The sequence below is a fragment of the Manacus vitellinus genome, unplaced genomic scaffold (genome assembly GCF_001715985.3).
Source record: "Manacus vitellinus isolate BGI_N305 unplaced genomic scaffold, ASM171598v3 scaffold_1_pilon, whole genome shotgun sequence".
Classification (NCBI taxonomy): Eukaryota; Metazoa; Chordata; class Aves; order Passeriformes; family Pipridae; genus Manacus; species Manacus vitellinus.
The window spans coordinates 52,498,073-52,522,666 of NW_021939396.1; the positions used below are offsets into that span (position 1 = coordinate 52,498,073).

General features: G+C 39.2%; 2 protein-coding genes across 2 annotated transcripts; both read right to left on the reverse strand.

Annotated features, from left to right (window-relative positions):
• Positions 1 to 697: 697 nt before the first annotated feature.
• Positions 698 to 23,232, reverse strand: MPPE1 (metallophosphoesterase 1). The gene is made up of 10 exons (XM_025895951.2): positions 23,166 to 23,232; positions 10,014 to 10,392; positions 9,534 to 9,642; positions 8,066 to 8,169; positions 7,442 to 7,522; positions 5,518 to 5,626; positions 4,562 to 4,633; positions 4,326 to 4,448; positions 3,383 to 3,523; positions 698 to 1,951 (listed from the first exon to the last, which is right to left on the reverse strand). Exons 2-10 carry the CDS (start codon positions 10,286 to 10,288, stop codon positions 1,769 to 1,771), a joined length of 1,197 nt encoding a protein of 398 aa, XP_025751736.1. The 5' UTR covers positions 10,289 to 10,392; positions 23,166 to 23,232; the 3' UTR covers positions 698 to 1,768.
• LOC112841251 (centrosomal protein of 290 kDa-like) lies at positions 15,105 to 24,391 on the reverse strand. The gene is made up of 6 exons (XM_025895952.2): positions 24,331 to 24,391; positions 22,488 to 22,568; positions 20,517 to 20,607; positions 19,262 to 19,448; positions 18,306 to 18,403; positions 15,105 to 15,545 (listed from the first exon to the last, which is right to left on the reverse strand). Exons 3-6 carry the CDS (start codon positions 20,595 to 20,597, stop codon positions 15,417 to 15,419), a joined length of 495 nt encoding a protein of 164 aa, XP_025751737.1. The 5' UTR covers positions 20,598 to 20,607; positions 22,488 to 22,568; positions 24,331 to 24,391; the 3' UTR covers positions 15,105 to 15,416.
• Positions 24,392 to 24,594: the final 203 nt, after the last annotated feature.

The following is a 24,594-nucleotide window of genomic DNA, read 5'->3' on the forward strand; positions in this document are numbered from 1 at the left end:
AATATATAAAAAGCAAGAATTGCTGTAGCAATAAGGCATGTCCTTTTTAGTAACTATAACACTGCTTTATATTTTATACATAGGTGTTTTATGTCTGTGACTATATACTTTTCCTGTGTCCAAGATAACCTGTACAAATGTCTAAAATTACAGTTGCAATAACAGAAACCTAGAGAAATGTTAGACTACATTACTTTATAGAGTGTTTTACCACACTTTGGACCATTCCCCCCACTCCATTTTAAATTTAGGGAGAGATTAAGAGCTAACACAGTCCCCACATGGCATAAAAATTAGTAGGTTTTATTAACTTTTTACTGTAAGTATCATTATTAGTTATAAACCCCAATCAGACCTCTTTTTAAATTCAGACTACAGACCAGTTGAGAACTTGTTTCTAGTTAAATATAAAACAGTCCCATTTTAGATACTATAATATGACCATTTCTTTTCCCAGAAATGTGTTATGTTCAATTTAGTTATATTTCCCAAAAAGTGAAAGGCTGGGTGGAATAAGCTAATAGTAAACAAAATTCCCAAAATTCTCTCACTTCTTTCCCATGCCAAAGAAAGTAAAAGAGCAAATAACAAAAGATAGTCTTTTTTTTTTTAAACTATCCCCAGCACAGAAGTTCAGGTTAGAGCTCCCAGCCTCTGCAGGAACATCAGCAGGAAAACTAGTTCTGGTGTGAAATAGTCCCTCTGTTTTTTTCCAGGGCAGGTGGGGAGCAGCAGTAGGTTTGTCCACCTTCCCTCACAGAGTGAAGATGCTGAGCTCAGATTTTATCTTCTCCGTGCTGACCCCCAGGCTGGGGCCTCTGGCACAGCTGGTGGCCTCGGCCTCTGGTGCAGTTCAACATGTGACATTACAACAAAGTCAACAGGACTTGGCACCCTGCAGAAATCTAAAATAACATGCACTCCTATCCCTATCTGTCCGTAGACTGAGGGCCAAGGCATAGGATGATGTTACTGCAGCTGTATTTGACCTCCCTTCTTGCAGGAGATCAGAAACTGGAGGGCCTCTCACCACACATCTCTGGGATGCAATAGGGCCCTCTTTTTTTAAGCTCATCATAGCACATCTCTTTGAAAATAGCAGCTTGAGGTGTCACCCTAATTTTTTTTAAGCAGGTTTTAAGTGTGTATCAGCAAACTGGATCCACGAGCTTCTTCCCTTTGTTGTCTGGTAGACGATAACTGCAAATTACAGTCAGCTAACAATTTACTGTGTCAAGAACCAGAAGATCTCTTGTCCCAAACCACAGTCCCCTTACAAATGACACCCTAAAAAGGTTATGGAAATCAGCATCTCTCAGTGCTGATGCATCTAGTTTCTGCCTGACCCTAGAACACAAGCATGACATTAGAAGGGCCATGCAGCAATAAAACAGAGAAACGTTTCCAGTTTGCAGGATTCAGCCTCCACCAGGGTAAGACACTAGTGCAGACAAGTGATGAGGCTATAGGATTTACATAATGTACAGTTACACTTTTAATATACATATTTGATACAAAAATTATAGCAGGAAAAGGACTCATTTGATTGTCGAATACAGTATTTTTGTACAGCATGAAACGTTCATTTCAGTTAATTATTTATCCTGTAGTAGTCATATCAGCTGTATAGGACTTCTATGGTATGTATAAATGCAACCTGCCTTCAGACTAGCAATCAAATTAGGTCATTTGCTGGCATGAATATAGTCTGATGTTTGACTGTTCTCAGCTTTGGTATTTCAGTGACTGAATGCAGATGTCTGGCTCTTCATACTGCTTTATGCTTACTGATTAAACGCTGAGCAAAATAAAACGGTGGAGTGAGAAGCTGAACATGAGCTAGTATCAGGATCACAAACAGAGCACCTGCTGCACAGTATATAGTAAAGACTCTGCTCTCATATGGAAGGAAGCATTTTTGGAGGGAGAAGTCAGTTGGTGTTATGCTGCCCTGGAAAAGAAATGAAGACTGTCACTTTGCTGTGTTACAGTGGGTTCTAAATCAGGAGTAAACACCACGGCTGTCAGATCTCCAATTTCTAAATCCTATGTTGGGTGGCAAGGGTTGGGGCCAGTTTCCTAGTACCAGTGCCTTCTCCAGGGGGCTGAAGAGTCCATACCTTGCGGTGCTGGGCACTAACTGGAATATTCACCAGGCCAACACGAGCCCAGAGGCCAATATTCCCATCTAGAGTAAACAGAGAGCTGGGCTCCTCATCTGATTTGCCTTCAAGAGAAGCCTAACTTTAGCTGCTGTAAATCCACCTGGAAGGAGCCTTTCCAAGCTAAAGTTAGGTTTTGTGAATGTGCCCCTTCCTCCTCCAGAACCCTCCTCCTACCCAGTACGTGCTGCAAAAAAACACGTTGGCTAATCCAAATTATAAACATGAACTTCAACAACAAAGAACTTCATTGGGTTTTGGCTTGACTTTGCAGTTCAAATTAAAGTTTACAATGGACCGAGGCTGAGGAGTTAAAACAGTAGTGAAGATGATGCAACTTTAATTAGCCAACCTCTCGTTTTGCAGTGAAGATGCACTGTCTGGTATGTGCAGAGAATGTGTATAGTTTGAAGGCAGCTACTCTCAGGAATATGGAATAAACAGAACTACTTTCAACAACAAATACTAACAGTTGCATAAAATGAATTTAGAAGTTTGGGGTTATCTGTGTATTAAGCAGCCTAAACTCAACACCAGTAAAAAAATACATAAAAGATTCCCCCCTCAAGTCACAGACTACTCTGTAAACAGATAGTAGGTTTTGCTTCTTACTCCAAGTTTTTAGGAGTTCTGTTTTGTTTTTGAACTTGGGAACTAATTGATTTACCTCTAAGGATATACTGAGCACTGGAACTGCCTGCACAAGCATAACCAACACACTGTATAAAATGTGAATTGGCAATGAGGAGGCAGATTGTGGGCACGTCACAAACGCTGTCACTGCGTGAAGCGGTTAATGCACAAGTCTGAAAACCATCATCACCCTGCAAAAGAGTCTGAGGTGGATACAGTCTTGTTTTTCATAGTTGGTAAATCAACCACGTCAAACTAGTCTTTCTACTGTTCAGTGCACAATACTGATTATTTTTACAAGTCAGTAGTTTACAATGCACCCTCTTTATAAGAAAATGTTAGATGCTTGTACCCATATACTAATTAGGTCTTCAACAGCATTGCTTTGTACCACACAGAACATGTGGCTCCCACAGATGTACTTTATAAAGTGGATGCAGTGTACTGAGTGGGTTGGGTGGGTAGGCAATTTTTTTTTTTTATTTTTTCGTTTTTACAGGTAGAATCAGTTTTAAAATATAGCTGACTGCCATGTTGATTTATTTATGAAAGTTATCTGACAAAAATAAAAAAAAATTAAAACTTACCATGATGAAACTAGGATTGTTTCTATTCCTCCAACTGAATGACGGGACACTGACTTCTGGAATTTTCCCTGCATGCAGCACTTCACAAGCACTATGTGTGTGTCCACTGAGAATCAAACGGGGGTGAAACCACCATATCAGCTAGAACGCAAAATGATAAAGCACAAAACTTAAGTCACAGCTAAAAAAAAATGTAACTTAAAAACCCCTTTTTTTTTCTTCAAACAGAGTGAATTTATGGCAATTCTAATATTCTTACCAAGTGTTTTATGCAAAGTTATGTTTTCCAGTAAGAAATGTGTTGGTATTGCAATATTAATCACACCCATTTGGCCCTGATCCCAAGTTAACTGGGCTGTTATTTTTTTTGCCATACAGATCAGAAGAACAAAGGCAACATCTTGTTGCTATCACAAGTAGAAAAACTTTGGGTTTAGTAAAGCAGTGCTATTTTCTTGTCTAAGGAAGAATTTTGTACTGACAGTCTTGAATGAAGACATTTATGCAGAAGGAAAAAACTACTGACCATTAGGTTTTTGGGGAAAGCCTTATCTTTACATTTTCTTGCACTTACTAATTCAGCAAAAACAATGCTTTCAAAGTATTGGAAAACTGTGGCTTTCTACCAGCTTTGTCAGCAATTCTGTACAGTACAGAAAGTACGAAATTGTAAAGTGGAGGTATCAGCACTGCAGGAGACTTGAGAGTGTTGGGACTTATGACCTATGCCTGGAAAACCCAGCAGGATCAAGGTCATGATCGCAACGATTCTCAGAGGAGCCGCTCTAACAAGCAGCCTCTCGTAGAGCTCATTAGAGCAGGAGCAGGTGTGGTCAGTTTGTCCCAGCTAAGAGCCTTACCACAAGTTTTTAATCTATTTATAGCTACACTTGTGTTCCCCTCTCACCTACCCACCAATACTCAAGTTCCCAATAAGTCAAACCTTTTGTGACGCCTCTTGAGACAGTACATCATACTTTTCTTTAAAGGGGGTGTTCTTCTCCTCTGGAGGAGCAGAATCTTCTCCACTGCATTCAGCATCACTTTTCCGATAGAGAGGGTAGTGCTGGGAGTAATTAAAAGAAAGGACCAGTTGTTAATGATCCAGCCTTTCTGGAAGAGTAATAAATACACAAAAACCCCATGTCAACATGTTGCCTCCCTCCACCTCTAACATACCTGTAAAAGAATGGGTTCTGAAGCTGGAAGCTCTTCCACATCACTGCATCTTTTGTTGGAATGATTTGGTTTCTGTGAATAAAATTAATCCATAGAAGGGGTGAAGGTAAATTAAGCAATAACTAGGTTTTGAGGGGTTGGAGGGGGGTGGTTGTTGGCCTTTTTTTTTTTTTTTTAAAGGGAAAGCAGTTTCAGCTAAGAGCACAGTGTTTAAGCACTATCCACTGTATGAACTTCTGAGAGCCTCTGCTGTGGAGTGATGCAATTCCCTGTTCTGTATATGCTGTAAATACAGCTGCACTCTTTCTGAACGCAGAAAGCAACAGCAGGATCTCACTGCACAAAGGCAAAAGACTTTGGGGGCAGCCCGAGAGAGATAGTCTGCCAATTTTTCCACTGGGACCTGGTTTCCTGATTGACTGCCAGCCCCATCAGTCATGCTGCCCACTGTGCGTCCAGTAGCCCTATGAGAAGGTGAAGAGGAATGAAATACAAGAAGCAATTGGATTTGATGAAAAAATAATACAATTAAAACATTACTAGGCTATCAAGACAGGACTGCAATAGAATCAGGAAACTAAAATAACAGGCTAGCTTGAAGGCTATAAAACAGAATAATATGCATAAACATAAATGCAGGATTATGTATTTTAAATCAAAGGGAGGGTTACAGAACTTCTGCCTTTTTTTTGGAACAGAGGAAATGACACCCTCTGTCGGCAACCCTGACAAGGAAATTAACACCTTAGTGCAAAGCAACACAGTTAAGTAAAAATGGTAAGAGAGAAATGAGGAGAAAGCTTTGCTAACAAGTTGCAATATAAATTGGAAACATCTTTTTCAGGAGAGTCTTGGTTAGCCTGATTATTGCTACAGTATCAGTATTCTCACTGTGGTAACTATGTAGCAGCAATATCCCATTGCTGGCTGTAATCAGATCTTTAATAAACTCTCACCTGCAGGGAGCAATTCAGTTTGTGAGAAAGTGCCACAAGCTTTGCCTCTGAGGTACTGCAGACAGCACAGCCATCACCGTCCATGGCTACACTGTTCACCAGGACAAAGCTGGAAAAGACCAGGGGGTGGATGAAGAGAGGTGAGGAGGGCAGGAAAGCATTTGTTGCTCATGCACACATGCTGGATAAACTTTATTTTATAAAATGCAAGTGTTTGAAAGTTGGACACAGCTCAACAAAACAGCAGAATGTAACAGCTTCTGAAATCTCATGCTAAAAATCCTCTTCTGAGTATCTGCACTGTAGACATTTCTCTGTCTGGTAGACTGCTTTATAACCAGTTCTTAATTAGGTGGCACAATATACCTTATGCTTCATGTTTACACATCAAGATATTTTCATATTTTAACGGATATTCAAGTGGTATTCTCGTGGAATGTTAGAAGTTCGTCACTAAGCTGAATTCTAAGGGAAAGGAGAACTCGCTTTTCTCCCCACACACACTTCAGACCTCAGAGAGAGAATTTTAGACATTCAGTTTCTTCAAGGCAACTGAAAAGCAAAACAACACTGCATTTGGCTGGCTATCCTGAAAAAACGTGGTTTCGCACTTTGCAGTCTCTAGCACAGAAAACAGGATTGTATTTGTAATAGAAGGTTTCCCTGTAGATTTCAAATCACCTTTGAACTTCTGCCACAAGATTCATACCCATTTAGTCACACATTCAGGATCTGAGATATATTCCAGTTCAATTCAGTATGTTTTACAGACACAAATGAGCTGAATGCCTTCACTTAAGAGATACTAGTCAATACCAAAAAAACCAGTTATTCTCTCTTAGCAAATTAAGCTTTTATACCACATATTTGTTGTAAAATAGTTTATCTCAGAACTTTTCATTAATAGTGCAGCTCATTTCAGTTAATGAACGTGATACCAGACATAGTCTGTAACTACACGCACTGCTCTGTTTTATCAAAGGGGAAGTGGAGATGTTCCTTAATAATTATTTTTACAACAGCTGAAATACATATCTAGAGCACCCCACATCTGCATGATAAACTACAGCTTTACAGAGAGCATGCATGAAGCCCATAGATCTTCCTGAAATAAACACAACCATTTCTAGACCTGTTGAGAATATTTTTCACATTTGCTTAATTAAGGAACTGCAAGTTTTGAATCTCACATTTACAAGAGCGATTACAACCGTATGACATGTGCCAATGCAGACTGGCAGTGGGCCTTCCCTTCGTATATCTGAGCTTTAAAGACAAACACCTTTCCACAAACTCACTCTTGGCTTCCCTCATCGAATTCCTGCATGGTATCTGAAGGTAACAGGGCACACAGCAGACGACTGCAGCCACGGACACACATCTGTGAGAACAAACTCTGAAACTAGCTCTACTCCAAGCCAAAAGCAGCTTGTGCGTTATTACTCCACCCTGTGGAAAACCGTGGAAAAGCAACTGCTATGTTCCCAAATTCCTCAAACGAGTTAAGTTCTGCAGAGTAAAGAAGTTATTAAAATTAATGAAACTTTTAATTTGTAAACACAGAGGAAGTTGGTTTTTGTTTCTTTATGAATCCTTTTATGTTTACAGCCATGGTTCATTACCAGCTGAAAGGAAGTATAAAGGCAAACCAAAGAAATGGATTCTGGCTCCACAGTACTCTTCCATTTAAAAGGAAATTGTTACAATTTACCCATCTCAAAGTACGGCTTCCACTGTATATCAAACTACGGCTTTGTACAAAGTGTTTTGGGTTTAACATATCATAAGGTAGATGATTAAAAAGGCTCTAAGCTAAGCATCCCCATACTATTTCATTAAAAATTCCACTTCTGGTTTTCATCACTGGTCTGCTAGCTCACTAATCACTGCTCTAAACATCGAAAAAAAATTTAAATATACTCACTTTATTCCTTTCCGAGTTATTAGCTTTCCTGAAGTCAAGTTGAAAACCTTTTCAAATCGATTTACCTTGTAAGTAGTCATTCTGTGTCACAGAGCAAAAATACAACTGAGGTAAGAAATTGGCATTGGAACTCATCTGACACAGTTGCTTTACAGGCTGTTGGTCATTCATTCGTCTTGCTGCTCCATTATCCAGCTCACACATTCATTCAGCAAACTCACAGGGATGCTCTGACACCCCTCATGTCCTCTTTCCCAGTCCCATCAGGGCAAGCACAGCAGAACAAGGGCACTCACACTCTTCTATGCCGAGATAACAGGAAAGGAAATAGTTCCCACTAAACAGTTTTCTGACAAGGAGACCCAACACAAGGATTCCAAGCCAGCACAGAAAGATCAGCTCTGAACAACTTCTCATATGGTCACAGAAGTATAAAAGTAGCCTGAAACCTGTTTTGTGCACAAGTGGATGTCTTTTAAGGTCTTATCCTAAACTGCAATCCTTTCTGATTACATAATGATCAAAAACTTTCCATATAACCACAGAACAGGTCGCTCAGACACAAAAACAGTTACTGACATTCATTCTTGGCACTTGGGTACTCCTTTCACTGACAAGACTTACTCATAATGAAATCCAATGTCATGATTCCCAACAATGACCACTAGCTCAGTAGAAACTGGATACTTGAACATTTTCCGAAATCTCCTGACATCATCTGCCCATGCCTGCATATAAAAAACAAAAGGAGAAATTAATGCTGTTCCACAGTATCAAAGGGGACCAATAGTATTGCAGTGGGTTTGCACAGCAAGGTTTTGTTACTGGGTGGCTACAGGGGTGGCTTCTCTGGGAAGCTGTCAGAAGCTCCCCCTGTGTCTGACAGAGCCAATGCCAGCCGGCTCCAGGATGGAGCTGCCAGTGGCCAAGGCTGAGCCCATCAGCAACAGTGGCAACACCTCTGGGATAACAGTAAGGAAGGCAGAAAAAAACCTGTGCAATTGCAGCCAGAGAGGAGTGAGAGTATGTGAACAACAGCCCTGCAGGCACCAAGGTCACTGAAGAAGGAGGGGGAAGAAGTGCTCCAGGCACCGGAGCTGAGATTCCCCTATGGTGCAGAACACGGTGAAGCAGCCTGGCCTCCTGCAGCCCATGGAGGTCCACAGAGGAGCAGAGATCCACCTGCAGCCCACGGAGGACCCCAGGCTGGAGCAGGTGGATGCCTGAGGAGGCTGTAACCCCATGGGAAGCCCATGCTGGAGCAGGGTCCTGGCAAAATCTGTGGTGAGAGGACCTAACGCTGGAGCAGGTTTGCTGGCAGGACTTGTGACCCTGCAGGGGACCCACACTGGAGCAGTCTGCTCTTGAATAACTGCAGCCTGTGAAAGGGGCTCACATTGGAAAAGTTGGTGGACTGTCTCCCATGGGAGAGACACCACACTGAACAGGGGAAGAGTGTGAGGAGTCCTCCTGAGGAGGAAGGAGCAGCAGAGACAACATGTGATGAACTGACTGCAACCCCCATTCTCCATCCTCCTGCGCTGCTGGGTGCATGAGGTAGAGAATTGAGAATGTCATTGAGCCCAGGAAGAAGGAAGGGATGGAGGGAAGGTGTTTTAAGATTTGGAACTATTTTCTCAGTACCCTACTCTGATTTGACTGGCAATAAATTAAATTATTTTTCCCCAGGTCTCTTTTGCCCGTGAGGGTAGTTGTTGAGTGATCTCTCCCCATCCTTACCTCGACCCATGAGTCTTTCTTGTATTTTCTCTCCCCTGTTCAGCTGAGGAGGGGAGTAATAGAGCAGCTTTGGTGGGCACCTGACATCCAGCCAGGGTCAGCCCATCACAACTATGTAATACAGAAGCACACACTGAGATGTTAACATTTTGTAAGTTTTATATGAGGGGCAAAATTGTCAAGATACTACCAAAAATGAACTCATATCTAAAAGACTAGAAACTTCTACCAACAACAGGACAACTGTAGCAAAAAAAACCGAAGCCTTGCATACCTAGTCTGCTTTCTTCTGTCATCCATTTCCTTCAAGAAATCCTCATTTTTTGAAATAAGAGAGCTGATGATGTCATACCTGAGGTGAGCTCCATTTGCCTTCATCAAAGATATCTCCCAGAATAAAAACAATATCTGGCTGCAGTAACCATAAGGCAGTTTGGAAAGATCTCTCCATCTGCCATTCCCTGAAAGGAAAATACAGAGCCAGTCATCACTGCCTAACCTCTGGATCCTCAACTCTGAATACACAGACACAGCCTGGCAACGGAAAAGGGAAAATTACTTCCACACACTGAAATATGACAATATAATACGAAATTCAAATTAAATACTTAGAAATCAGCTTTAAGTACAGTAGGTGCATCTTACCTGGTGGGTAATTCTACCACAATACAAACAGGACCAACACATGCAAGAAGTAATACCAGCTTGTTTATTTTTTTCATTACAATTCCATTAAACAGCAATTAATTAGAACACTGAATTACTATCTCATTAGCTACTATTAAAAATACTAAAACTAGGATAGAGGTTATTAAAAAAAATTAATAATTACCTTCTTAGTTTATCAAACCAATGTCCTTTGATTTCACCAAGTAGGTGAGTATCAGCTAAAATCATGGCCTTTAGGACTGAAGCTGAAGTCTCTTTTTCACCCATGGGAGCTCCACCTTTCACTTCTGGCCATCGGCATTGAAAAATCACCACATAATAAATTAAAAATTCACAAAATATGAACACTGAGGTGACAAAGCCCACAAGTTTCAGCAGAAAACAGAGCCTCTTCTTCAGAGGAAGATTCTTCACAGTAGTCGAGCTATAACTCAGCATTGCAGCACCAGCATAAGACTCAGTGGCTCAGTTCTCCTCTCTTGGACAAAAATAGCTAGGAGTAGTCAAAGGAACACGTTGGGTGTTTTGTCAGTACAAAATCCCTGTGGAGAAAATACAAAATAAAATATTCATTAAGTCAGCATTCCCTGTGGAAAACTACCATGCAAGGCCTACAGTGTTAGCTTCCTGTCACCCTGAACGATTTGGGAATGTGTAATTGACCTAAATAGCAAAGTTGGTCTTCTCCTTCTGGTACACAGACAGCCATGCCACTGGGCACAGAACTGCACTCTCTCCTACCAGGACCAAGGAAACCAGTTTAAAGCCAGCCAGGATCTTGGTGCATGATGCCTTTTTTTAGAACTATACAGTGAAAACACTGTGAGTAGGGGTCAAAGATAGGTAACAACAGAGCTTAGCTTAACAGCAGCAGCAAAAACAACAACAAAAAAATCCATACAGAATCATTTAGGTTCAAAAGAATTCTAAAACTGAGCCCAACCCTTAACTCAGCACTGTCAGCACTAAACCATGTCCTTAGGTGCCACATCCACACATCCTTTAAATACCTCCAGAGATGGTGACTCAATCACTTCCCTGGGCAGCCTGTTCCAATAGTGGACAACTCTTTCAGTGAAGAAATTTTTCCTGATGTCAAATCTAAACGTCCCCTAACCAGACATGAGGCTGTTTCCTCTTGTCCTATCACTTATTATTTGGTAGAAGAGACCAACATCTACCTGGCTACAACTTCCTTTCAGGTAGTTATAGAGGGCAATAAGGTCTCCCCTCAGCCTCCTTCTCTCCACCCTAAACAGCTCCTGGAGGGCACCTTCTGGCACAAGTACATAACATGACTACACCAAATTAATTCCATTAGCACTTCTAATATGTCTTGTTGTTACAATCTCCAACAATAAAAAAGCAATTTAGCATCCCAGAACAAGTTTACAGGAGCTTTTCAGGAACACAGGCACAGATACATGGCTATGTCACTAACAATGCTTTGTTTCTAACAAGAGGAAAACAAGAAAAAACCTAAGCCTCAGAAACACAAACTGCACTACAGCTATAGAGAAACGTGTGTAAATGAACCTAAATTGGTAAGGTAACTATATTTACTGCTTTCTTGCACCTTGCATAGCTTGTAACCCAAGCAGGTAACTTTTGAAACTACAGTATTTTTTTTCTGCCCTGTTAAAGGCTAATCCAAAACAAATGCCTTCACTCCAATAAGCAACAATTGTAACAGGGCTTATTGATTGTTTCACTTGTCTACAAGCATTTAAAAGGAACTCATTATTCCTAGTGTAAGGAGGAAATGCCCCCTTTCACCGGTCTCTTTCTTCTACAGTCCTTGACATAAACACACTTTTCCAGTGGAAGTGCCTACAATAAACAAGTGTCCCACCTGAGAGAACAGAGACACAACCCTTACTTCCAGTAAAATCACTCGGCTTCCACGTGCAGCCTCTCGGGTCTGAAGAGCACTGGGTGTCTGAAAGCCTCACTCTTTAAAGGTAAACTGTGGCACAGTTACAGTAAAAGGGACTCCAGGAGAACTATAAAGATGTTACTTCACATGCCCATGGACGAAATTCTAGAGAAAACCACAAAATCTTGTCACCCACCCAAGAATGGGATTGCAATTTTGCTTTCTGCAATAGAAAAATCCTAACATAGTACTAATATACAGGATGTTAGCAATTACTGGACTCAGTACTCAGTGATTAGCAGCCCATGTCCATTTGAATTGACTAAATCCGATTAAAACTGTGAATATTCAGTGCCTTTGACTCTTAAGACCTGAAGTGTTAGGCACATTAGGACAAAATTACAGAGCCACACAAAACTGGATCTTTCTAAAATTCTGGCCTCAGCTGTATATAGAATACAGAATAAAGTTAAATTGCTTAACTGTCCCATGCACTTGCCCGTTTGATTTATGTCTCATGGAAACTGAAAACTGACATAGGATTATTACATTATTTTTCCAACCAAAACCTCTGTTTGATAATAGCCACTTATTTTCAAACACAAGCTTTCCATATCAGCACTATTCGAGTACTTATTCGAGACAAAAAAATCATTAGACTGCATCATGAAATATTTCTAATATGCATTATCTAACATTAGCATGACTAATACTTAATTGCATGCAATTCAGTTCTATCTAAACTTGATTTAGCTGGAGAAAGCCACCGGCCAGACGTCACAATTCCACAATACAGTGGAACTACACATAAAGCCTGATTAACTTGTTTAACATTCATCTCATCTGCACTTTAACTAGCAATCAAAAAGACCTTGTTTGTACATCTCACACCAAGGCAAGATTAAAGCAGAAGTATCTGTTACCCGACACAGCAACAAGGACAAAAGACAGGTAAATTCTTAACTAAACACACAAATTTATATGGCTTTATCCTGCACAAACTGCACCTACCCCAGAATTTGGAAGTAGACTTTGGTAGTCCTAGACAGTTTCCTCTTCCAACAAAAACAGTACTAATCTGAACAGAAATTGTCAGTAAGTTGTTTAACTTGCATTAAGCATGTCCAAAAGAGAAAAAAAAAATCACATCTTCAAGAGCAAAATGATCCCATCAAATGCAAGGAAAAAACCCCCTGCAATTAGTAGAAAATAAAAATATCTTCAAGGTAAAACTGCATTTTCAAAAGTCACAAGCAGCAACTGCCACAATCAAAGCCACAGAGCCAGTTATTTCCACATATGCTCCCTCTCCCATCATTTCTGCTGGTAATCGTTACTATTCTGGGAGTTGTGCCACACATGTGGAAGATGCCAGAGGTCTCCCATCTGCACCCTACATTTCCAGCATTCCTGATAGTGAAAGAAAAAATAGAAAGGGAAATTTAAAAAAAAAATTCACAAAGTCAGTGATGCAGAACAAGCTGAAAGGCAACTGCTACTACAGGTTGAGAGAAATCCTGCCCACCTCGCTCTGCCACCTGCCAGCCCAGGAATGTGGCTGGATGGCTCCACGCATCCCAGGGAATGTGGTTTACTCGGAAACCAAGCACATGCAGCAGGGATCTGAACCTCACATACGGGGACCCAAGGAGCAGAGAGCCACAGCCTCTCACACGTGACGGTGAGGCCAAAAGTGGTGCTGTCAGGCTGCACACACACTGCAAGATGGAGCTGTGGTTCTGCCTGTCACTGCACAGTGCGTTGCTACTCCTCCCCCTTACATGGCTCATTGTTAAGATTAGACTAGAATCTGGTTTCCTAGAGCTTGAGGACCTTAGTCATGAGAAAAGACTGAAGGATTTCTCACTTTTTCTTGTTCTAAATGTATGTGAGCGGCCTGATGCGAAAGTGAGTTTTAAAAGTTTCAAAAGCTCATCACAAAGGTGATTAATATGGTATTTTCACCATATTAATTACTTTCAATTGTTTGGGCAGAGAACTTTATAATGAAAAATATTCTGATCTTCAGTAGCTGGCAAACAGTAAAATTCTGCTAGTCATAACATTTTTTATGCAGTCAATGTATACATTCTTTCGGCAGCAGAGACCCTGAACTTTTCTTCATCAACATGTTTGAAGAATGATTCTGCATGACATTTAAAAATCAGCCTGTGGACAAGGGCAATTACTGATTAATTTAACAACAGGACCAAAGTTTAAACATGCTAGAAGTATAACTTTATACCACAAAACTGTGGGGAAAAATGCTCCAGTGATTAGCACCGATTCCTTCTCCATCATTCATGTCTACTTTGCTTATTAACAAGTTAGAAACATTTTTGCACTTATAATTCTTCCATTATACATGCTATTCTTCCTGTTTTCTTCCATCAAGTTTACTGCAAATGCAGACTTCTATCACGCCTCTTTTCTTTCCCCTTTCCAACTCTGTTCGGAACATTATCCAGCTTTAATTTACAAGTAAGCCAAGAATGAAACAAGGGAACACAGTGCTCTATAGCCAGAGCAGGAGGCAAGGAGTTACCCTCTCTGTCACTTAGTGAATATGTAACTCTGAACATATATGCTTTGAGGTAAATTTCTTTATTAATTTATAACTAGATAAAACTGTCCTAACAAACCAAGTTGGATACAAGAATCTTAATCCTACTCCTAGTCCTACCCCTCATGAGTGTGCACATATTTTTATGAAGCTGAAGAAGCTGTATCAGGCTATAAGCAAGCTTAGTTTTTCTAGCCTTACGATAGTTTTCACTTAGTTCTTCCATCACAATGCCACAAAGCTACAGATTTACAACTTTCAGAAAAATACAATTCTATAATGTAACTATGTTAAACTTTTTGTGAAATGTAGTTACAAACAAGTTCGGGTTCAAAATCTCACAAGGTTCTGCAAGCTAACTTGCAACTGGGAGTTGTCTCTTTTCATGCCAAGCTCTGAAGCAACGCGGTATTTTTGCCTTGTGCACTGTGACTCTCTGTACTCCACTCTCCTTTTTAGCTCTTCAAATACCAGAGCTCTTCAAGTACCTCACTCTTCAATCAAATAAGAGCTTCTGATGAATTCTTCTTTTGATGCTGCAAAACAACTTTCTGACCCATCTTTCTGAATACACTCTTTCCAATTCTGAACCCTAAATCCTTCCTTCATCCACATATTTTAACTTATTATTGTGATTAAAGAAAAATTCCAAGGAGAGATTTAGCATTTTTCTTTTAAGAAACCCCTTTGCAATGATTTAATGATAAAATTAATTTTTGTCTGCATTAGCACGCACTTAGCGCTAAAATTCACAAAGACTGCCAAATCTACACATCTAATTTGATTTAGCTTACAGAAAAGGATAAATTGGGAAATTTAAAGATTTTTGTCATATTCCCATAAACGCCCACAATCACTCCTACAATGAATGTATTTCATAAGTGTGAAAGAGAAGGCTTTGAAACTTAGTTGAAGTTATACAGACCACAGTTTATTTAAAAACCATATAAACAAAAAATCAAAGGCACAAAATACAAAAACATTTCAGAGAAGCTTGTTAGGATCATATTAGTGAATCCATAACATTATCAAAATGAGGTACCACTTAAGCCATGGTAGGTTTAAATGCTGCAGTAAGCATAAAAAAAAAAAGTGGAAACTCTACTTGCCATTAAATTAACCAGTATTTACAAATGTGCTGTAAAAGGAAGCCCATACATTACACTTATTTGTTTCAAGCATTTTTCGTACTCATAGTTCAGTTTCAGACATTCCTGTACAGCATGCTTTAGATCTTCTACCTCTTCAAAAAATTCCTAGGAAAATCAAAAAATATTCACCTTAAACTTTCTTTCAAAGACATTCTCAATACGAGCTAGTCAGCATTTCAGTTCCTCAAAAGTTCAAAGACACCCTCCATATTTTTATTAACATATGATTGAGTCACGCAAACACAGCTATGGTGAAATACAGCAATCAACTATAACCTCAGGTAACAATGTAAAACTCTGCCCTGAACACACAATGCAAGCAGAATTCAAGTTATGTTAGAGCCTGGAGTACAGACTAATAATAGGAAAGACTAATTAAAAAAAAGGGAAAAAATGTTGACTTATCAGGCAGCTACAAAATGACAGTCCAGAATGACAAGGTAATAGGGTCACAGTCCTCTGTGCAAAAACACAACTACACCTCTCAAAATCAGACAGTAGCAGAGAGCACACCATTAACTTCAAGAATCCAAAAGGCAAGGATATGAATAGGGACAAATGAGCAAGGAGAGAGATGAGGAGAGTATACTGAGGAACAAGAAGTTAGTATTTGAAGAAGACAACACTAAAGAGCTTAAGATGGAAAAATGGATACCATATTTAGATCTAGAAAGATGTAAAATCTTGTTAGACCTTAACCGCTTTGTAAATTGCTAGTACCTACTCAGAACTTCAAGTACAACTACATTGTGTTAATGAATGTCCTATTTCAGATTAGGATCTATTATTTCTCACTACAGTATGTTAAAAAGTTTGATTTTCATATTCGAAAGGATAAGATTTATGATGCATTAAACTTGACGTAGCCTAAAACACTATCCAATAGGTTCAACTGGTTCAGATAAAAGCAAGTGACAACAAAGGAGGGAAAAAGAGCAATATGTAAGGCTACACAGAACATAAAGAGACAGGCCAATATGAAATCCACAGAAAAAAGTTCTGTTGAACATGGAATCATAGAATGGTTTGGGTTAGAAGAGACAAAGATCACCTAGTTACAGCCCCCCTGCCATGGGCAGGACACGTTCCACTAGATCAGGTTCCTCAGGTCCCCAGCCGACCTGGACTTGAACAGTTCCAGGGATGGAACATCTACAACTTCTCTGGGCAACCTGTTCCAGTGCCTCACCACCCTCACAGCAAAGAATTTCTTCCTAATATCTCATCTAAACACACCCTATTTCAGTTTAAAGCCATTGCCCCTTGTCCTGTCACTACATCACTACATGCCCTTGTGAAAAGTCCCTCTCCTGTTTTCTTGCAGGCCCCCTTTAGGTACTGGAAGGTGCTATGAGGTCTCCCCAGAGCCTTCTCTTATCCAGGCTTAACAACCCCAACTCTCTCAGTTTGTCTTCATAGGAGAGGTGCTCCAGCTCATTTAATGTCAGGCTGTGTGGTTTCACTTTCTCATATTGATCCTTTTGCAATTATACTATCCCAGAATGGATAACTGAGCACATAGTTCTACTTAGACTTAATTCAAATACAAGACAAACCCAGATTCACAGAAATAATCTTCATATATGGAATTATGTTTTGTTCAGCTCCTGCAGCTCAAGTCTATTGAGCAATTCTGACTCTTTGTAAGTGAAGTCAGAAATTGCAGGGAAATATATGGACAGAAAGTGGAGTGTAATTACTGAAGTCTTCATTTCACCAACCATGGAAACTCCTATCTACCAAAGTAACAATGTATCTACCTACATCCATCTGTATTTAACATTTTCTCCTGCCTATTCTTCTTTTTTTAATTAATAGCTACATACATCTTAAATAACATACAGTGCCTTAAAACTACCTAAAAAAGGGTCACTGATAAAAAGTCATGACCTCAGATTTACATATTTCTCTTCTGGAAGATGAAACTTTTAGCCACAAGCTGTCCCTAACTCCCAAACATGGGGACCTAGAATTCACCCTGGCTCAGTGTTCTACCAGTTTCACACCCAATGAACTACCATCATCTTTTACTGCTACCCCTTAATGAAAGCTAGCTTAAAGTTATTTAGTTTGTGAGAAAGGACTGCAAGGTAAGAAAACAGATTCTAAAAAAAAAAAAAAATCCAATACAAGATCTGAGAAATAAGCAAAAAACAGTTCAAACAAGTCTGTTGCTGAAAATAAAATCTTATGTCAGCACGTTAAACAGAGCCCTCTACAGCTAGATAAGATCTCTTCATCTTCTTACATTATTTCAAGAATTACCAAATTTTTGCACTTTCACTTTCTACACCTATCGATCTATCACAGAAACTTCAAAGCCTCTGCCCTCCCCAAGCCTGGAGTTCTGTCAGAGGCATAAATTTGATATGTTTGAGTTCAGGAGAAAATAGCTTTCTTTTCACTGAAATCATGAAGCAATAAAAGTGATCAGTCAAAAACCTATTTTTATTCTCTCTGCAAGTACCTGTTGGAAGAAATTAAGACTGTACCAGCAGTTACAATTTTAATGTCAAAACGAGCAATGTCAAAACAAGCTGAGAAAAATAATCTTTCATAAAGGAATTCAAATAGCCCAAATATTAAAAAAAATAAAAAATCCACAGCTATGGATTAAAACCAAAAATAAAGCCAAAACCATAAAATTAAAATTGCATTATTCCTCTTCCTTAGCCAAGCAGCACTGTAGGACATGAATGTTTCAAGGAGTCATTCATTTCCATCTCTCTCAGAATGCTATACACTGATTTTTTTTGTATTTGGCTTGATAACAACATATGTTCAGCCTAAAGATGTTTTGGTTCAGGTAGAAAAGTTAGTTTTTCAAAAATCAGCTCCTGTTAAACTTGTCTTAAAATAAATTACCTTGTCTAATCCAGCTAATTCATTTTTTAGTGCTCTCTTTTCTGCAGACAACTTTCCATTTTCTTTCTTCAGCTTTTTAATCTCCTTCAACAATAGCTCTACATTCAAATAAAAAAATGTACACTTCAACCAATACAGTCAACCTCCCACTCATATGAATCATACGACAGCTAAAGAGCTGCCTACCTTTTGTGATATTAGAAAATTAAAGTATCTTTTTCATAAAGTGATTTATTCTTAAGAACTGGCCCAGAACATACCCAAGTACTATGAAAGACAGCAGGATTTGCCAACTGGATAATCTGAATTTGCCAGATTCTTAGAATGGAGGATTATTTTACTTTAAAAATCCACAAAACATACATCACATGCTTCAATTACCTTTTTCTGACTTACAAGAGGGTCACATTAGCCCTTGCTGACATCACATTTCCTGAAAATTATGCCTACATTATAAGATCTCTTCCACTTCTTTTCTATGCTTTGACGTAGAACAGGATTGCACCTTAACTTGTGGATTTACTTGTGAGGCAGAACATGCTGAAATCAGTATTGCCTAGGTTTGTCCAACATTTTAGGGCTAAACCCAGGTTATTTTGTATATCAGTGTCTGAAAACCAAAGAATGGTGCAGTAAACATACTACTAAGAGATCTGCATACATACATCTTACCAGAATAAAGAATAAATAGCTCTAAATACAGCCACACACTCCTACCCATGATTTTATCAACCTACCAATTCCAGAAAAGCAGCAAACATTTAAACACAAACAAATGCAAGGCTGAATCCCAGACTACGAGATGCCGTTTTTACATAACAGGTTTTCAAAAATGAAAAGAACATTTTAGCTAATGCTGGTTGAAGTAGAAGAATGGCCTCTAGGTCAGAAATGAAATGCATTCTCTCTGATGGGCATACTGGAAGGAACATCATCAGAATTAAGGGCACCATTACCTAAATATTTACTGCAACAGGATTCCTTCTCTTCAGAAATGTCCCTGTGAGAAGTTATTCCTCCCTCTGAGGTTCGACTTCTTTTTTCAGAAACAGCATTAGTTTTCCAAGAAACCTTTTTACATTCCAGTTGTTCAATTCTTTGCCTCTGCTCTTGAAGATTATGCTCTAGCTCATGAATTTTAATCTGTTGAGAAAAATTTTTTTAAACTGAACAGAAAAAACACAGTTCAACTGAATACCACTGAAAACACATTCTGAATACAAACCCAGAGCTTTCATTTGCTGACTTAAAACTACATTCATCCAAAGGGTCTGAAAGGAGAAAAAAGAAAAAGCTTCACAGCAAGTGAAGCTTTGCATACGTCAAGTGTTTTAAAAAAATCTGCGAGCACATGCTTGCAAGACAATCATGGAATCACAGAATGGTTTGGATTGGAAGGGACCTTAAAGACCATCTAGTTTCAACCCCCCTGCCACGGGCAGAGACCCCTTCCACTAGAGCAGGGTGCTCAAAGCCCCATCCAAACTGGCCTTGAAAACACTTCCGGGGGGAAGCATCCACAACTTCTCTGGGCAACCTGTTCCAGAACAATATAAATGCACAAAGAAACTAAACCTTCCCTCACAGCAAAGCATACCTTCATGGCAGCAATTCCCAACTTCTAAGAAAAAGTACATATAATCCAAATTATAATTAATACTAATTCACAAACAAATAAGGCACAAAAGAGGAAATGAGACTGGTCAATGCAATGCTTGATCAATTGCCCAAAGAGGCAATACCCACTTGAACCACTGGAACCACTCCTGGTCACGCAACTCTACCTTCACTTCAGTTAGGATGTTAGTCTCTTTGCACAGCAAGCCCACAGGTCATGCTACCTGAAAGAAGACTGCTTGCCTCCATTTGGTTTGCTACTGCTGAATTTCTGAAATAAATCAGCTCTTGACACACACAGAAAAATATCAGGGCAAGGCAGGTCAAAAGATGTACATACAATTGGAAGGACAGGTAGGGAGATGAGTAAAGAAAAAAGCAAGGAAAGGGGAGACAGCTTTCTGTTACCAGAGACAAAAGTTCATTTTCAAAGGGAACTACAGGCTACTCTCCATTATCTCAACATCATGAGAAACAAAAATAAGTATAACAGGAAAAGCATGATCTCATTGCACAAACGCAAGAAACACTTTCCAGTCTCCCTAAAAGCTTACGTTTGGCTATTTGATACCACCTCCTACAAATTCTACTTACAGTGAGATTTTTAATTGCTTCACTTTGCTCCTTGTTTTTTTTGCTTTCTCTAACGTAACGTTTCTGTAGCTCATTATACATATGAAGCAGTCTAAAACAGAAGAAATGCATAAATTGCAGTAAAACACAAAAGCCAAAAAACATGCATCCCTTATGGCAAAGGTGTTAGAGACACCTCACAGAGATCACTTGGGCTGTAGCTGCACTGCAGAGACTTGTAACAGAAATATTTAAGATGGGCGTGAATGAAGTGAGACTGTCAACACAGAAAGAGAAAGTACCAGAAAACAACAATAAGCAAGTTAAAAGAATGGTCTGTATGGATGGCAAAGAATATCTTTCACTCAGCCAGACTGAAGACCCTGTTTTGTCCAGCACACATGGCCACATTCTGATTAAACCTCAGTGAAAATGACTCTTTGATGCAAGACCTATACACCAGCAACAGGAGGGTGGCAATGACTGCAGCGTCACATATATAATTCCTCTCCCTGTTAGCACAGCAGGAATAGCACAAAGACACTCCTAAAGGATTTTAAAATGTTTGTCCAGAAACTAATTTCTTGCCACCAATGAAGAACCCATAATGAGGACACATGAGGCAGAGTCCCCAGCTCTCTGTGTTGCACAAAACATCTCATTGCTTCCAAGTGTGTAGCTGTGAGGATACGAGTGAGTGAAATCAATGAGAAAATGAGTGAGAGGGCAAAAATCAATGTAAAATAAACAGATTTGGGATGTTATCTTTCTCTTTGATATTACCTTGCATAGACTTCTGCTACACTAATTTCCTGCCATATTATATGGCATTCAGTTTCCATATATGAGGGCCAGAACATAACTGACTACATTTTTCCTAATTTTTTCTAGTAATTCATACTAAGTCATGACTGTGCACTACAAACAGGATGAGCTAGACTGTAGGACAGCACAGCTTTGTAAAACAACATACAAACAGATGGTAGAAAAAAATGGTACGTCAGGTTAACTGCATCCTAATATAGAGCGGGTCTAGCACTTGATTCAAAGACTAACTTGGACTTCTTCCCCATAAGCATCTAACTAGGTACTCAATTCCAGGTCAGAGCCAGTCACCAAGCCTTCCTATGTAGTTTGCAAAGAGAGTCTGGTACACTGAAAAGGTATTTAACAAAACAAAAATACACCAAAAAAACCCAAAACAAACCAAACCAAACAAACAAAAAAATTTAAAAGGGCGTTCTAAAGACACCTAAAGGAAAGATTAAAAACAGGGTGCTTGGCCAAAAAGCCGTAGGGACTGCCTCAATCTGTGTAAGATCCACAGCCCACTTATGTAAGTGAACAAAAAGTAGCCTTAGAAGAGATGGAGTAGTTTGTTTTACAGTCAAGCCACAGAAGAACGGAACAATATTTTATGTCACTTTCCTAGTTATTAAAATGTTTCAATGTATATTTTATCAAATAAAAAAATGTATCTTTGCATCAGAAAAGCAGTTATAAGAGTTTCATTCTAGCATTAATTGGCAAACTACAGTAAGTAGTGGCTCAACTCTAGAATTAACTACACCGAAGAGTAAAATCACTTCTCTGGGTTATTTTGAATCAGCCCATAAATTTTATATACACATAAAACTGAGCTATATAAAATGAGTTAACAAAGCTGCCACAAAATAGAAGGTGGTTAAAAAATCTACAAAATCTTAAAAAAAATCTACACACACATAAAGTAACTTCCTGGCTCATTAAATTTTTCTCAATTAAAGATTCAAGAAAGAAATCCATTTTGCTCTTTCTTTAGTGCCATTTTCAAGTTTAATCTAAGGTTTTGTAAATCCTTTTAAAATGCAAATGATTTTCCACTGTTTCAAAGGCTGAAAGCCACCTCACCTCCATAAGTTATAAATTTCACTGACTTAACCATGAACAACATATTCTACCCTACAGAGAAGAATATTTACTACTGTGAAGAAGCAACTTCCAAGAACTCACCTGACACTGTCACACTCTAGAACAAAATCCTTGCTGTCTCCACCCTTATGCCATAAATGGGTTTCTGTTTGAACCTGAACACTTCATTGAAAGAAAAACAACAGCTTAATAAAATTAGATTTTACAATTCAATTGGATCAAACAAAACAACTGAAAAAAATCAAAGTTACTTTTCAGTTTGATTTTACAGTAGAGGTTTCCACACAGGATCATAAACATACCAAAATTTAAATTTTGACGATTTTTGCAGACCACTACTTAAATCCTGGCAGGATACTTTCCAAAACACTGGCACTACAGTTTTCCAGGTCCAAAGGTCTCGGTTTCTAAATCTTTTAAATAGCATTGATGCAATTTAACTATCTTACTACTGTTTGGTGGAAAAATAAATGTAAAAGTCTGCAGTTAGACAGAGAGTATGTTGGCTAAGCAGGTGTACTACTTGTTGATATTAAAACTGTTTTTTTCACTACAATAATGAATTCCGTACAAGTTGCCCCAGACAGCCTTTGTTCCTTTACATGCCTCAAGCATCTTCTACCTCCACCATCCTGGTCACAGATGGCCCCTCAAAATATGTGCACTAGATAAGGCCTAGTTCATCTGAAAACGTGAAGGTAAAAGTCCTGAAATGTTGCACGTCTTTTGATGCAAAAAGAAACATTTGACACTTCTTACTCTCTGCTTGTGCCACAGTCATGCATTAACTGCTGCAGATGCAACTTTTCTTGGATCTGACCCAGATTCTTTTCTAGCTCCTTATTTTTTATGTGTAGTCTTTTCACCTTCTTGACTAACTGTTCATTTTCATCACTGAGCTGAAAAGGAAGAGAATTTAAAAAAAAATAAAAAACAAGGAACATTTTTAGATCAGGTATGTAGTAGGTTGATAACATTAAAATTCTCTCCCAAAAGCTTTACTACATTTATCTTAAACTATACAAACATATAAAGGAAAACAGCAGGAAAAACAATCAGCTTCAAATTTTATGAAAATTTGACTAAAACAAACCTTCTTTAACACGCACATTAAAGGTTTCTAATATATGTTCGTAACTCATTAAGGAATGTAGGGAACCGGCTTTGTATTTAAAATTAATCACAAAGGAACAAAACATCGGAGTTTTCAGTTACAGTGCTAAACCATAAACATCAGCTCCACAACTAAGCTCATGTTTATGTTATTACCGGAGCCAAAGGACTAAGCTACAGCTGCACTAGCAGAACTTCTTGTGTGCACAACTGCTGAACCTTGCCCATAATTATATATATATTATATAATATTATATTATATAGATTATATAGATTAATATATAATATATAATGTTTATAATATTATATATTATAATATAAAATATCACTATATTATATATAGTAATATATAGTATATAATGCATATATTATTGCATAGGATATATAAAATATTATATAATTATATAGAATATTATATAATTATATAGAATATATTATATAAGGCAATATATAACTACACTACAATACAGTTATATATTATTATACTTCTATATATACAGTATATATTAACATAATTCTATAGTATATATATATATTGCGTGTGTGTGTGTGTGCATAGATATAGATGTAAACTATGACTCTATTGCCTTAACTCAGAGGGAATTAAGTAAAAGAGATGCTATGTGTCAGCAGAAGGAAGAGTAGAAGGCACCGAGACCCCGCGTTCTGCCCTGAGCCTGAGCTTTGCCCCCAGGGCAAACCTGGCCGCTCCCGAGCGCTCCCGGCGCCATGCCCGGGACGGGACGGACGGGACGGGACGGGACGGGAGCCTCCGGGGAGCCGGGGCGGCACTGCCGAGGGCCACACTCACTTGGAGGCACCTGTGGACGGCGGGCAGGGCCATGGGAAGCGCCGGGAAGGCCGAGACAGCGGGCGGGACCCGCCGGGATGGCCGGGCCGGATATGCTGGAGCAGGGCACGTCATAGCCGAGCGACCGCCGGCGTTCCGGGGACACCTGGCGCCATCCCTCTTTCCCGGCGAATGGCGGCCACCCTCTGCCCCTGGAGCCGCCCTAAAAACACCGCAGCCTCTGCTTGTCGCTTTTAAATTGTCACTTTTAAACTGTCACTAAGT

Coding starts and splice junctions, on each gene's coding strand:
- MPPE1 (XM_025895951.2), bottom strand. CDS start 10,288: ATGCTGAGTTATAGCTCGACTACTGTGAAGAATCTTCCTCTGAAGAAG. Junction 8,170..9,533: donor GCAAATGGAGCTCACCTCAG/GTATGACATCAT, acceptor TTTTATATGCAG/GCATGGGCAGATGATGTCAG. Junction 7,523..8,065: donor GACATTGGATTTCATTATGA/GTAAGTCTTGTC, acceptor TCTGTGACACAG/AATGACTACTTACAAGGTAA.
- LOC112841251 (XM_025895952.2), bottom strand. CDS start 20,597: ATGTATAATGAGCTACAGAAACGTTACGTTAGAGAAAGCAAAAAAAAC. Junction 19,449..20,516: donor AAGCAATTAAAAATCTCACT/GTAAGTAGAATT, acceptor TTTTCTCAACAG/ATTAAAATTCATGAGCTAGA. Junction 18,404..19,261: donor CTGTTGCAGTAAATATTTAG/GTAATGGTGCCC, acceptor ATTTGAATGTAG/AGCTATTGTTGAAGGAGATT.